The sequence below is a fragment of the Chiloscyllium punctatum genome, chromosome 49 (genome assembly GCF_047496795.1).
Source record: "Chiloscyllium punctatum isolate Juve2018m chromosome 49, sChiPun1.3, whole genome shotgun sequence".
NCBI classification, from domain to species: Eukaryota; Metazoa; Chordata; class Chondrichthyes; order Orectolobiformes; family Hemiscylliidae; genus Chiloscyllium; species Chiloscyllium punctatum.
This window is the reverse complement of record NC_092787.1, coordinates 47,542,085-47,557,081: the sequence shown is the minus strand read 5'-3', so window position 1 is coordinate 47,557,081 and position 14,997 is coordinate 47,542,085. Positions and strand designations below refer to the sequence as shown.

Below are 14,997 nucleotides of genomic sequence, written 5' to 3'. Positions count from 1 at the left end.
CTCCGCCCTCAGACCCCACCCCTCCAACCGTAACAAGGACAGAACGCCCCTGGTGCTCACCTTCCACCCTATAAACCTTCGCATCAACCAAATCATCCACCGACATTTCCGCCACCTCCAAAAAGACCCCACCACCAGGGATATATTTCCCTCCCCACCCCTTTCCGCCTTCCGCAAAGACCATTCCCTCAGTGACTACCTGGTCAGGTCCACACCCCCCTACGACCTACCCTCCCATTCTGGCACTTTCCCCTGCCACCGCAGGAACTGTAAAACCTGTGCCCACACCTCCTCCCTCACCTCTATCCAAGGCCCTAAAGGAGTCTTCCACATCCATCAAAGTTTCACCTGCACATCTACCAATATCATTTATTGTATCCGTTGCTCCCGATGTGGTCTCCTCTACATTGGGGAGACTGGGCGCCTCCTAGCAGAGCGCTTTAGGGAACATCTCCGAGACACCCGCACCAATCAACCAAACCGCCCCGTGGCCCAACATTTCAACTCCCCCTCCCACTCTGCCGAGGACATGGAGGTCCTGGGCCTCCTTCACTGCCGCTCCCTCACCACCAGACGCCTGGAGGAAGAACGCCTCATCTTCCGCCTCGGAACACTTCAACCCAGGGACATAGTTACGCCAGAGAACAGAGGTAGCTGGGTAACAGTTAGAGGTGGGAAGGGGAAGAAACAGGCAGTGCAGGGTTCCCCTGTGGTCGTTCCCCTAAAAAATAAGTATGCAGCTTTGGAAACTGTTGGGGGGGACAGCCTTGCAGGTGTAAGCTGCAGTGAAGGGGTCTGTGGCTCTGAGATTCAGAAGGGAAAGGGGGAGAAGAGGAGAGCACTAGTTATAGGGGACTCTCTAGTTAGAGGGACGGACAGGCGGTTCTGTGGACATGAGCGAGACTCTCGGCTGGTTTGTTGCCTCCCGGGTGCTAGGGTCCGAGACGTCTCGGACCGTGTCTTCAGAATCCTTAAGGGGGAGGGTGTGCAGCCAGAAGTCGTGGTACACATTGGCACCAACGACATAGGTAGGAAGAGGGGTGGGGAGGTCATTCAAGAGCTCAAGGAGTTAGGCTGGAAGCTAAAAGCTAGGACAGACAGAGTCGTCATCTCTGGGTTGTTGCCGGTGCCACGTGACAGAGAGGCAAAGAATAGGGAGAGAGTGCAGTTGAACACGTGGCTGCAAGGATGGTGTAGGAGGGAGGGCTTCAGATATTTGGACAATTGGACTGCATTCTGGGGAAGGTGGGACCTGTATAAACAGGACGGGTTGCACCTGAACCAGAAGGGCACCAATATCCTGGGGGGTAGGTTTGCTAGCACTCTTCGGGGGGGTTTAAACTAATTTAGCAGGGGGATGGGATCCGGACTTGTAGTCCAGCAAGTAAGCTAGCTGTGTGTCAGGATGTCCAAGACTGTAGGGAGGCTGTGGAGAAGGTAGCACTGACAGGGACTACTTGCGGACACAGAGATGGGCTCAAGTGCGTATACTTCAATGCAAGGAGTATCAGAAATAAGGTGGGTGAACTTAAGGCGTGGATCGGTACCTGGGACTACGATGTTGTGGCCATCACGGAAACATGGATAGATGAGGGACAGGAATGGCTGTTGGAGGTTCCTGGTTACAGATGTTTCAGTAAGATGAGGGAGGGTGGTAAAAAAGGAGGGGGGGTGGCATTGCTAATTAGAAATGGTATAACGGCTGCAGAAAGGAAGTTTGAGGGGGATCTGCCTCTGGAGGTAGTATGGGCTGAAGTCAGAAATAGGAAAGGTGCAGTCACCTTGTTGGGTGTTTATTATAGGCCCCCCAATAGCAGCAGAGATGTGGAGAAACAGATTGGGAAACAGATTTTGGAAAGGTGCAGAAGCCACAGGGTCGTAGTCATGGGCGACTTCAACTTCCCAAATATTGATTGGAAGCTCTTTCGATCAAGTAGATTGGATGGGGCGGTGTTTGTGCAGTGTGTCCAGGAAGCTTTTCTAATGCAGTATGTAGATTGTCCAACCAGAGGGGAGGCCATATTGGATTTGGTACTCGGTAACGAACCGGGACAAGTGGTGGGCTTGTTGGTGGGTGAACATTTTGGTGATGGCGACCACAATTCTGTGACTTTCACCTTGGTTATGGAGAGAGATAGGTGCGCACAACAAGGTAGATTTTACAATTGGGGGAAGGGAAATTACGATGCTGTAAGACAGGATTTGAGGAGCATACGTTGGGAGCATAGGCTGTTAGGGAAGGATGTGGTGGAAATGTGGGACTTTTTCAAGGAGCAGATACGACGTGTCCTTGATATGTATGTACCGATCAGGCAGGAAAGAAATGGTCGTGTGAGGGAGCCTTGGTTGACGAGGGAGGTTGAATGTCTAGTAAAGAGGAAGAAGGAGGCTTACATAAGGTTGAGGAAACAAGGTTCAGACAGAGCAGTGGAGGGATACAGGATAGCCAGAAGGGACCTGAAGAAAGGGATTAGGAGAGCTAAGAGAGGGCATGAAAAATCCCTGGCGGATAGGATCAAGGATAACCCCAAGGCATTCTATGCATATGTGAGAAACCTGAGAATGACGAGAACGAGGGTAGGTCCGATCAAGGACAGTGGTGGGAGACTGTGTATTGAGTCGGAAGAGATAGGAGAGGTCTTGAACAAGTACTTCTCTTCAGTATTTACGAACGAGAGGGACCGTATTGTTGAAGAGGAGAGTGTGAAACGGACTGATAAGCTAGAAGAGATACCTGTTAGGAAGGAAGATGTGTTGGACATTTTGAACAACTTGAGGATAGACAAGTCCCCCGGGCCTGACGGGATATATCCTAGGATTATGTGGGAAGCAAGAGAGGAAATTGCAGTACCGTTGGCAATGATCTTCTCGTCTTCACTGGCAACTGGGGTGGTACCAGGGGACTGGAGAGTAGCGAATGTTGTGCCCCTGTTCAAAAAAGGGAATAGGGATAACCCCGGGAATTACAGGCCAGTTAGTCTTACTTCTGTGGCAGGCAAAGTAATGGAAAGGGTACTGAGGGATAGGATTTACGAGTATCTGGAAAGACACTGCTTGATTAGGGACAGCCAGCACGGATTTGTGAAGGGTAGGTCTTGCCTTACAAGTCTTATTGAATTCTTCGAGGAGGTGACCAAGCATGTGGATGAGGGTAGAGCAGTGGATGTAGTGTACATGGATTTTAGTAAGGCATTTGATAAGGTTCCCCATGGTAGGCTTATGCGGAAAGTCAGGAGGCATGGGATAGAGGGAAATTTGGCCAATTGGATAGAAAACTGGCTAACCGGTAGAAGTCAGAGAGTGGTGGTAGATGGTAAATATTCAGCATGGAGTCCAGTTACAAGTGGAGTTCCGCAGGGATCAGTTCTGGGTCCTCTGCTGTTTGTAATTTTTATTAATGACTTAGAGGAGGGAGTCGAAGGGTGGGTCAGTAAATTTGCAGATGATACAAAGATAGGTGGAGTTGTGGACAGTGAGGAGGGCTGTTGTCGGCTGCAGAGGGACTTAGATAGGATGCAGAGCTGGGCTGAGGAGTGGCAGATGGAGTTCAACCCTGCCAAGTGTGAGGTTGTCCATTTTGGAAGAACAAATAAGAATGCGGAATACAGGGTTAATGGTAGGGTTCTTGGTCAGGTGGAGGAACAGAGGGATCTTGGGGTCTATGTACATAGATCTTTGAAGGTTGCCACTCAGGTGGATAGAGTTTGTAAGAAGGCCTATGGAGTATTATCGTTCATTAGCAGAGGGATTGAATTCAAGAGTCGTGAGGTGATGTTGCAGCTGTACAGGACTTTGGTTAGGCCACATTTGGAGTACTGTGTGCAGTTCTGGTCGCCTCACTTTAGGAAAGATGTGGAAGCTTTGGAGAGGGTGCAGAGAAGATTTACCAGGATGTTGCCTGGAATGGAGAGTAGGTCGTACGAGGATAGGTTGAGAGTTCTCGGCCTTTTCTCGTTGGAACGGCGAAGGATGAGGGGTGACTTGATAGAGGTTTATAAGATGATCAGCGGAATAGATAGAGTAGACAGTCAGAAACTTTTTCCCCGGGTACAACAGAGTGTTACAAGGGGACATAAATTTAAGGTGAAGGGTGGAAGGTATAGGGGAGATGTCAGGGGTGGGTTCTTTACCCAGAGAGTGGTGGGGGCATGGAATGCGCTGCCCGAGGGAGTGGTAGAGTCAGATTCATTGGCGACCTTTAAGCGGCATTTGGATAGGTACATGGATGGGTGCTTAATCTAGGATAGAAGTTCGGCACAACATCGTGGGCCGAAGGGCCTGTTCTGTGCTGTATTGTTCTATGTTCTATGTTCTATGTTCTAACCCCAGGGCATCAATGTGGACTTCAACAGCTTCCTCATTTCCCCTTCCCCCACCTCATCCAAGTTTCAAACTTCCAGCTCAGTTACTGTCTCCTTGACTTGTCCGACCTGCCTATCTTCTTTTCCACCTATCCACTCCACCCTCTCCTCCTTGACCTATCACCTTCATCTCCTCCCCCACTCACCCATTGTACTCTATGCTACTCTCTCCCCACCCCCACCCTCCTCTAGCTTATCTCTCCATGCTTCAGGCTCACTGCCTTTATTCCTGATGAAGGGCTTTTGCCCGAAACGTCGATTTCGCTGCTCGTTGGATGCTGCCTGAACTGCTGTGCTCTTCCAGCACCACTAATCCAGTATTTGGTTTTCAGCATCTGCAGTTATTATTTTTACCTCGAGTACTTGGAAGAGCATAGTGAAACAGGGCTGAGTCAGCACGGTTTTGTTCAGGGGAGACCATGCCCGACAAATCTGTTAGATTTCTTTGAGGAGGTAATGAGTGATTTCGACAAAGGAGAGCCAGTGGACACGATGTATTTGGATTTCCAGAAAATCTTTGACAAGGTGCTGCACAGGAGGCTGCTAAATAAGGTGAGGGCATGGATAGAGGATTGGCTGACTGGCAGGAGGCAGAGAACCCGGATAAAAGGTTCTTTGTCAGGAGGCACCAGCCAACTAGTGGGGTTCTGCAGAAGGCAGTGTTAGGACCATAACAACTCACATTATCTATTAACGATCTAAACAAAGGAACTGACGGCAATGTTGCTAAGTTTGCTGATGACTCAAACCCAGGTGGAAGGGCAGGTAATGTTGAAGAAGAGTCAAGGCTGCAGAAGGACTTGGACAACATCGGAGAATGGGCAAAGTAGTAACAGATGGAATACAATGTGGGAAGGTGTGAGGTTATACACTTTTTTTTTGGAAGAATACAGGCAGAGACCATTTTCTAAACAGGTCAAGGCTTCAGAAATCTGAAACGTGGAAGTCCTGGTTAGGGGTTCTCTTAAGATTAACATGCAGGTTCAGTTGGCAGTCAGGAAGGCAAATGCAATGTTAACATTCATTTCAAGAGGACTAGAATACAAGAGCAGGGATGTACACCCAAGGCTGGATAAGGTGGTGGTTAGACTGCATTAGAGTATTTGTGTCCCGTATCAAAAGGGGGGATATGCTGGCCTTGGAGAGGGTCCAGAGGAGATTCATAAGAATGATCTTGGAATAGAAGAGCTTGTTATATGAGGGGTGGTTGAGCACTCTGGGTCTATACTGGAAAGAGTTTAGCAGGATCTCACTGAAACATACAGAATATTGGGAAGCCTGTATAACAGTGAAAATGGAAAAGATATTTCTTCTAGTAGGCGAAACTAGGACCCAAGTGAAGAGCCTCAGGGTGAAGGGGCAATCTTTTAGAATAGAGATTAGGAGGAATTTCTTGGCCAGAGGGTGAACTCATTGCCACATACAGCAGTGGAGGCCAAGTCATTGACTGTATTTAAGACATATATAAGATTGGGTCTTGATTATTAAGGGGATCAAGGGTTATGGGAAGAAGACCCAAGAATAGAATTAAGAAACACATCACCCATGATCAAATGGGCTGAATGGTTTTGTATTTTCTTTCAACAAACTCCCGTGGCAGCTTTCTAGCTCGTAGTGAATACCATTGTTTTGCCCTTCCCAGAAAGCACTGTGGGACTAGTAACCCAAGGCACAGACCGCAGCACTATTGATACTAAGGGAGGATAACAACATTAAACTCCATCTGGGACTTGTGCCCCCTAATTTCGCTCGGGTAACTCCTCGCTCATAAAACACATGAACCTATTGTTACTGAAGCCCTCACAAGATCACTGAATTGGCTATCTTTCACAAAATGCATCAAACAATGAGTGCCCTCCCCTTACGGGAATATAAAGCAAGCAATTTTTCCACAGATCAGACATACTGACTAGGGGGTTTGTTAAGGGGTAAACATAACATTCAAATAAGGTTGACCTTTCTGACAATGATTGAGAGTATGTTGAATTACACTAAAAGAATTTGTGAAACACCACATAGTAATTTCACAGTCAGTGCAAAAACCCGAGAATCAGATGATTCAAATATTTGGAATAGTTTTTTCACGAATATCTATGTGATTTGAAGCTCTGTGTTTCCCATAAAAAGGATACTGAAAATTTTACATTATTACTCATTAGTTGCCTTAGAAACAATGCCTTCTTCGGATTTGGGTGTGTCATTGAAAGGTTTCTGAAGTATGCATCACATTGTGCAGACCAGAATTATCCTGAAATAATCTAATTCTCTGGAAGATGAGTTACAAATATGCTTCTATTTAAAGGCAATCGCAGTCATTTAACAAATGCTTCCTGGAAAATTTGACAGAGTTTCCTTTGGCTGTTGGGCAAGTTTTGGCAAACATTCACCCTTTGCCTCCCAGATACAGTACAAGATTAAAAAAAAATAACATGCATAACAAGCATCTCACCAATGCTCACTGAAAACCCTTTAAAAATGAATGCTAGAGATCCAGTCCTTTCTGATTTAGAGACTTTGAACTGAGTCTTTTAATAGCTACATGCTGAGGAACACGGCTTTAAGTCATACAACACAGAAACAGGCCCGATACTGACCAACAAACACCAAACTACACTAACCCTAGTTCCCTGCACTTTTTAAGTGTTTGTTGAGATACTTCTTAAATGTTGAGAGAGTAAGCTTCACACATATTTTTCTGGTGATAATTCCTAACCTGTAGCCTTTTTGGTTGTTAATTTTAACTGATTATAAAAAAGTAGCGCATCACAAGAAAAACATCCCAGTGTTTCTTGGTCTAAAGAAGATTCTAGCAGAGACCATTATAAAATCATTGTGGCATAGACAGAGCTGTACAAAGATATGAAGGGTTTTCATAAAGTGAAGAAAGAAGGCAAGGTCCATGTTAAGATGTTGTGCATCATGATCTCAAATCATCTGAAAGTGCTTCATGGCCAGTGAAATATCTGTGCAACATGATCATTTTTGTAACGTAGATAGCTAGGGTAAGTAATTAGAGACAGATTTAAGGTGATGGGGAAAAAATGTAGGGTGAAAATAAGCAGGAAATTTTTTTCTCTGCAGAGTTTCAATGAATTAGTATTTGCTTCCCAAAAGGGTGGTGGTGATATTCAAAATCATTTCTGAGAGGTTACAAAGATGAAGATGATAGATCTGGAGGGCTGTGGGGAAACAGCAGGAAATAGATCTACTTGAATAGCTCTTCAACGAGCTGCCTCTTTGATAAATGGCTTCCTCTCATGTTGTCTAATTCATTAATGTTTGTTCCTCTTTCACTGCCAAAGAGCAGTTTAACTCTATATTAAACAATTGCACTGAGTAAAGGTTTGCACTATTTTATCTGCAACATACCTACCAACACTGCAATAAGTCAACACTTAAGCAGCTTGAAAGATGTCTTTGTATGTGGATACTGATATTTTGATTTTTTTTTCTGGAAAGGAAGTATATCGTGGCAACTTTGAATCCATGCCAAAAGACCCACCTGTGTGATGTCAGCACAACTGAACGCCCAGTCTTGATGATGTCAAGAATTAGGTTCCACAGAAATCTCCGTGCCTTGGGATCCATTCCTGTCGTTGGTTCGTCCTGAAATATAACAAAAGCACAGTCATTTACAGAGTGTAGCATTTATACTCACAAAATGCCTGTGAATGTGGAGAACAAGATATTGTTTGTCCAAGGGTACTTGGAAAAGAGTGCATGACAGTCATTTACCAAACATCAAACATACAGGCCTGACAATGGCATGGTAAATATGCTTGGCAAAGAATAGTGTCACTCCCTCCTCCTTTGACAGTCACACCCTCTTACCTTAATATCCTAATTTTCTATGGACTATGGATTATCCATGGACTATAAATATTTCTCAGGAGTTTCTTCACAGCTTTCCATCATTAGACTCTGTATGATATATTTTCTTAACTTCCATTTGAAATGATCATATTCTCTCTCCTCTTAGTAACTGCTGCCTCCATATAAACCCCTGGGCCCACAATCACAGCCTTTTGACCTTTCTATTCATATCTTCGAGTCACGCCAATCATATCAGTCACAGATGAGACCATTTCTTATCACGTCTTTGTTTTGCTCTCAAAAGACACCTCCCTGCCCCCTCCAAACCCGATAACTGTGTCCACACCTGGAAAGAAACTATACCCAACTCACTTACAAATTGCATTTGCAAAATCCCAGCATTCCAGCTTTTGGACCTCTGTTCACCAGAACGTTCTTCAGCCATGGATGTTTTCAAACATACGCTTACTTCCATTTTCAATACCTAGTCCTGATCAAAATCATTACTCTCTTTCACTCTGCCATTTCCCTGGTTCAGGCTCATGTCTACTTGCTGAAGTCCACTACTTGCAGATTTCAGTAGTTATATTCGACATTTGGTTTAGCCAGTCACCATCATATCGGACTGGCCACTGGATTATCCTGGTATGCAAAGATCATTACAGGCTCCTTGTAACTAATGTAACTTTTCTTTAACCCTTCTTCTGTCTCTACCATCTCACCTTTTTGTTTTTTACAAACATTATGAGGACTTGTTTGTCACTTAAATCAAGACTATTGGATCTGCTTTCACCACTGCACCCTTCCCCCTGCTTTCTCGAACCTGTCAGAAAAAAAACCTCCTCCATATTTACCTCCTGCTCTATTCCTGAACTCTCATATTTTTCAGGTTTTCAATGGTCTCGTCAGTAAGATCCAGAGGGCATGATCTTTCTGACGAGGCCCAGCTCCCTTCATCCTATTTCCATTGAACTGTTGCCCACCCAACTTCCCTCGCTGTCGACTGTGTAAACTCATGGTATTAACTGATTTTCTCTCCTTGGAGTCTCATCCCCAACCTCATTTTCCTCCTTTAAAATGCTCTTTAAAATCTAACTCTTTGACCTAGCTTTTGCATGTTGCTCAGAAAGATGAAGGAAACCAAGCTTACTACAGAGTTAAATGACATAGCACTATCTTACTGAGTCCAATAATAACGATTGCTTAAGAAGCTTGTCACCATCCAGGGTAATGCAGCCTGCTTGACTGGCATCATATCCACAGATAACCACATCCTTTACCACCAAGGTTCCGTAGCAGAAGTATGTACCATCTTCAAGATGCACTGCAGAAATTCAACCAATGCTACTTAGGTAGCATCTTAGACAAACCCACAACCACTGTGATCTAGAAGGACAGGGGCAGCAGATACATGGGAACACCAGTTCCCCTCCAAGCCACTGACCATCCTGACTTAGAAATATAATCGCCGTTCCTTCGGTGTCAGATTCAGATCAGATTCCCTACAGTATGGAAACAGGCCTTTCGGCCCAACAAGTCCACACCAGCCCTCCGAAGAGCAACCCAGACCCACTCCCCCATATTTACTCCTGACTAATGCACCTAATGCTACAAGCAATTTAGCATGGCCAATTCACCTAACCTGCACATCTGTGGGACTGAGAGGGGAAACCGGAGCACCCGCAGGAAACCCACGCAGACTCCACACAACCAGTTGCCCGAGGTGGGAATTGAACTCGTGTCCCTGGCGCTGTGAGGCAGCAGTGCTAACCACTGAGCCACCATATCGTTGGGGCAAAAACGAACTCTCTCCCTGTCAGCATCGTGAGTCTATCTTCCAGCACATGAATTGGAGTGGTTCAAGAAGGCAGCTCAACACCATGGCCCAACCAGCAATACTCTCATCCTTAGAGCAAACCGAAAAATAAAAATCGCACATAGATTATTACAGAGGTAAATGAGAACCAATTATATACTGAAGGGGTTAACATTTGAGTAGATTGTTTTAAATATGGCAAGGAATCCATATTTATTCATGCACTGCTTGTGGAGAATTATTGGGCATGGAGAAATAGTCAGTAAGCAAAACTGGTCCGTTCTGGTGTGATTCCAAATTGACCGGATCAAGCACGATCAGGTTACCTGGGGACAATCACAAATGCTGCATCACTCAGTGCCTCCCTAAGTTGTAGCACAGCATGCTGCTACTGAATCTGCACTAACATTCTCCAACTGTTATTTCCATTTTCTTATACTTTTCACTGTGTGTGTGCCTTTAAAATGTATTTTCTGCTTCTTTATGAAGAATATTATCGATTCTCACTGCTCCCCACCACCGTGATATCTGGTGTGGCATTTCCAACCCATTCTCAGGGAAGTTCTGCTCAATTTGAGACAGTGCATCAATTTCAATGGAAAACGTACAGCAATTCGAGAGTGCAGCCTTTCAAAGGTGATGCTTTGATCTATATCAATTTGCTTGCCTTTTTTGTTCTGAGAAACTTTCTTTCCCAACTCCGTAAAGTCTATGTCAACTCCCAAGTGACGATTGTATTGAGTACTGAAAACTCAACAAAGTGAGTTGAACACTTTTTCTGGAAGCTACTTGAGATTGTCAAATCTTAGTAATTAGCTGGAATGTTCAGTCAAACAAAGACTATTCCAAGAACTAGAACTGCTTTATCATAGACCATGCAAGTGTAAACGCCACATATATATTCAAATGCTATGTCTCTTTAAAAATAATAAGTATACTGAAGTGTATTTAAATATCCATGGATAGGGTCACTGTAGAAACTTAACTGGCAACATTCTTTTCAAGAAGTTTTAGCTCAGGGCAAAGTAAATTAATGCCATTAGTAGAAAGGGCTGTTTAACAATCTTCTTAATGACATTGCAACTTGTGCTTATGTGTAAGACACTGCACAATCTCTATCTTCAGCCATGAGGGAACCATAATACTGTTTTAGATTAGATTAGATTCCCTACAGTGTGGAAACAGGCCCTTTGGCCCAACCAGACCACACCGACCCTCACACCCAGACCAATTTCCCTCTAACTAATGCACTTAACACTACTGACAATTTAGCATGGCCATTCCCTAATCTGCACATCTTTGGACTGTGGAAGGAAACTGGAGCACCCAGAGGAAACCCACGCAGACACGGGGGGAAAGTGCAAACTCCACACAGACAGTCACCCGAGGCTGGAATCGACCCTGGGACCCTGGTGCTGTGATGCTACAGTGCTAACCACTGAGCCACCATGCCCCCCCCACCCCTTCCATTAAGACAGTGATGAAGATATGCTTTTTGAATCAAGGCGGACAAACTAAGACTTTTTTCTTCTTTTCGATACTTGGAACCCACACTGAGTGCACGTTGGCATGGCCAGGTGGACTCCGAAACTGCTCATGTAACAGCACTTACAACATCCTAACCTTGATGGAACAACTCTGGAACTTGAAGGCGACCTATTGAGCTGCTGCACTCCGAGCCTATTTGTGACCCTTACCAGAAAAATTAAAGAAGGATAGCCGATCAAAGCAATGGCGGTCGAGAGCTTCCTTTTGTTGCCACCACTGTATGTCCCTGCAGGCTTGTCTGCGTATTTTGTGAGTTCCAGTTTATCAAGGGCCCAGTTTATAACCTAGAGGAATGGAATCAAGAAGTTAAGAAGCTTGTGTAAGCTTGAAACAGAAAAATAAATTCCTATCGGCAGGTTTTTAAAACCAGTGAGAGTGGCAAGAATTTTCAAGTCAACTAACTCGTTAATAAACACTTCTCAAGAAATAATAACAATAATAAATAGCACAATACATCCTTCCTAATATTTTTATTCCATTTTCTGTAAGCGCCATCTTGGCCCTCTCAATCACTCTTCAATTCCAGTCAGTTATGTGTGTTGTGGGAATATGCCCAACCAAACTCTTCTTTCAGAGAAACACGATGGCCCCAGTTGTTAGAGGGCATATTTACAACAGCACTTCTGTGACCAGTGGAGAGCCACAAGGATTGGTGCTGGGTCACCGCTTTTTGTCATTTATATAAATGATTTGGATGTGAACATAGGAGGTACGGTTAGTAAGTTTGCAGATGACACCAAAATTGGAGGTGTAGTGGCCAGCAAAGAAGATTACCTCAGATTACAACAGGATCTTGATCAGATGGGCCAATGGGTCAAGAAACGGCAGATGGAGTTTAAGTTAGATAAATATGAGATGCTACATTTTGGCAAGGCAAATCAGAGCAGGACTTATACATTTACTGGTAAGGAGCTAGGGAGTATTGCTGAACAAAGAGGCCTTGGGGTACAGGTTCATTGTTCCCTGAAAGTGGAGTTGAGGGTAGACAGGACCATGAAGAAGACATTTGGCTTTGCTTGCTTGTATTGGTCAGTGCATTGAGTATAAGAGTTTGGAGGTCATGTTGCAACTCTACAGGACGTTGGTTAGGCCACTTTTGGAATACTGCATTCAGTTCTGGTTGCCGTTCTATTGGAAAGATGTTGTAAAACTTTACAAGGTTGGTTGGAGGGTTTGAGCTTAGGGAGAGGCTGAATAGGCTGGGGCTAATTTCCCTGGAACATCAGAGGTCAAGGGGTGACCTTATAGAGGTTTATTAAACCATGAGGGGCACGGAAAGGGAAAATAGACAAGGTATTTTTTTCTAGAGGGTAGGGGAGTCCGACATGAGAGGGCATAGGTTTAAGGTGACTGGGGAAAGATTTAAAAGGAACATTTTCATGCAGAGGATGGTGCCTGTATGAAATGAACTGCCAGAGGAAGTGATGGAGACTGGTACAATTGCAACATTTAAAAGGCATCTGCATGGGTACATGAATAGGAAGTGTTTAGAGGAATATGGGCCAAATGCTGGCAAATAGGACTAGATGAATATAGGATATCTGGTCGGCATGGACAAGTTGGATTGAAGAGTCTGTTTCTGTGCTGTCCGACATTATGACTCTACAAAAGTTCCTGTTGAGACTTTAAGGAATTCTTAGCTTCCAGCCTGGTACCAAGGAGCAAACAGTAAGTATTTCACTGATGTATTCTGGTAATATTGTGGCTGGAACATAAAGTGGCTTCATATATCCCCATTATTTATACTGTATATTCTATGGAACTACGGAGGCAAGTTCACTTCATTTTATGCTCCAGGCATTCAATGTACAATTTTATTGTCACTTAAGAATACATAACTGCTGTTGTTTCATTCTAAGTACTCACAGGAAGATATTCTCTTGTGGTTTTGAGAAAAGAGACCTATAAACCACTTCACTCTCTATTTTAGATGACACTGGAAATTTTCTTCCTTCAGTTAAGATTATCATGTGCACCCTCCCAATGGACTACTTTCCATTGACATAACAAGTTAAATGGATCAACTTTTGCATAATGAAAAACTCTTTGATGAGGAGTAAATGTTTCACCCTGTAAATGGTTACTTTCTGTAATTTCATGCAATAAATATCGCTTAACAATAAAAGCTGCTCTGCGGTCTCATTGACACCGGTTTACACCAAAATTCTCATTATGCTTTCTGCTGGTTTCCCTCAAATCTCCACAGGATTGCACCAATAAACAACCCAAAAAACTTCATTAATAAGTTGTAGCTATCCGTTGAAACTCTGCATATTTTACTGTGTGAATGTAAGTTTCTTTGTGATATAGCGATAACGCCTGATATGAAACTTAGCCATAAACAGATCGGATATGACCATTAATGGAAGATCAAGGAGATGAATGAGGAGGAGGAGGAATAGATATTCAGCACCTTCATCTGCTTGGTCATCCACAGAATCTCTACAGTGTGGAAACAGGCTATTCCAGCCCATCGAGTTCACATGAACATCATGCGCCTTCCCCAAAGAGCATCCCACCACGCTGACCTCTAACCTTGCATTTCTAATGGCCAATCCACCTAGCCTGCACAACTCTGAAGACTATGTAGCAATTTAGCATGGCCAATCCACGTAGCCTATATATCTTTGGGCCCAGCGAAGAAACTGGAGAACGCGGAGGAAACCCATGCAGACACGGGGAGAATGTGCAACCTCCATTATGATAGTTCCCTGAAGCTGGAATTGAACCCAGGTTGCTGGCGCTGAGAGCCAGCAGTGCTAACCACTGAGCTTCCCTGCCGTCCCGATCATTCATTTGATGGATGGTCCATTTGATAGAATTTCTGTTCTTAATAACCACCATCCCCATGCTAAACAGGCATCTGTTTACCTCCATCTTGAAAGTATTCTGTAACTTCTATCTCATCTGACACAGAGTTCATAATTTGAACTACATACCAAGGATGTAAAGACATACTCCGCCTGCATCTTGAAAGGGCAACGTCTAAGTTTAAAACAGCACTCCTCAGTTTTTTTAACTTGTGGAGGAGTTCAAAAAATGTCCTTTCCGCAGACACCTTGTCACAACAAAGAACAAAGAAAATTTACAGCCCAAGAACAGGCCCTTTAGCCCTCCAAGCCTGTACTGATCCAAATCCACTGTCTACACCTATCTCCCAATTCCTCAGGATCTGTATCCCTCTGCTCCCCACCTACTCATGCATCTGTCCTGATGCACCTTAAATGAATCTACCATGCCTGCCTCTACCATCTCTGCTGGCAACGCACTCTGGGCACCTACAACCCTTTGTGTAAAGTACTTGCCGAGTGTATTCCCCCTTAAACCTTTTTTCCTCTCACCTTGAACATGTGACCTCTCATTATTGAATCCTTCACCCTGGGAAAGAGATTATGTCTATCCACCTTGTCTATACCCTTCATGATTTTGTAAACCTCAATCAGGTCCCCCCACAATTTC

At 44.4% G+C, this 14,997-nt stretch overlaps 1 protein-coding gene across 4 annotated transcripts in view; it reads right to left on the bottom strand.

Moving 5' to 3' along the window:
* Positions 1–14,997, bottom strand: part of abca2 (ATP-binding cassette, sub-family A (ABC1), member 2) — a 548,786-nt gene that overhangs the window by 42,244 nt on the left and 491,545 nt on the right. For all 4 annotated transcript variants that reach the window (XM_072566424.1, XM_072566423.1, XM_072566425.1 and 1 more), the window contains exons 43-44: positions 11,688–11,822; positions 7,864–7,967 (exon numbers count right to left, since the gene is read on the bottom strand). In XM_072566424.1, coding sequence (XP_072422525.1) covers positions 7,864–7,967; positions 11,688–11,822 — 239 coding nt within the window. The remainder of the gene's footprint in view (positions 1–7,863; positions 7,968–11,687; positions 11,823–14,997) is intronic.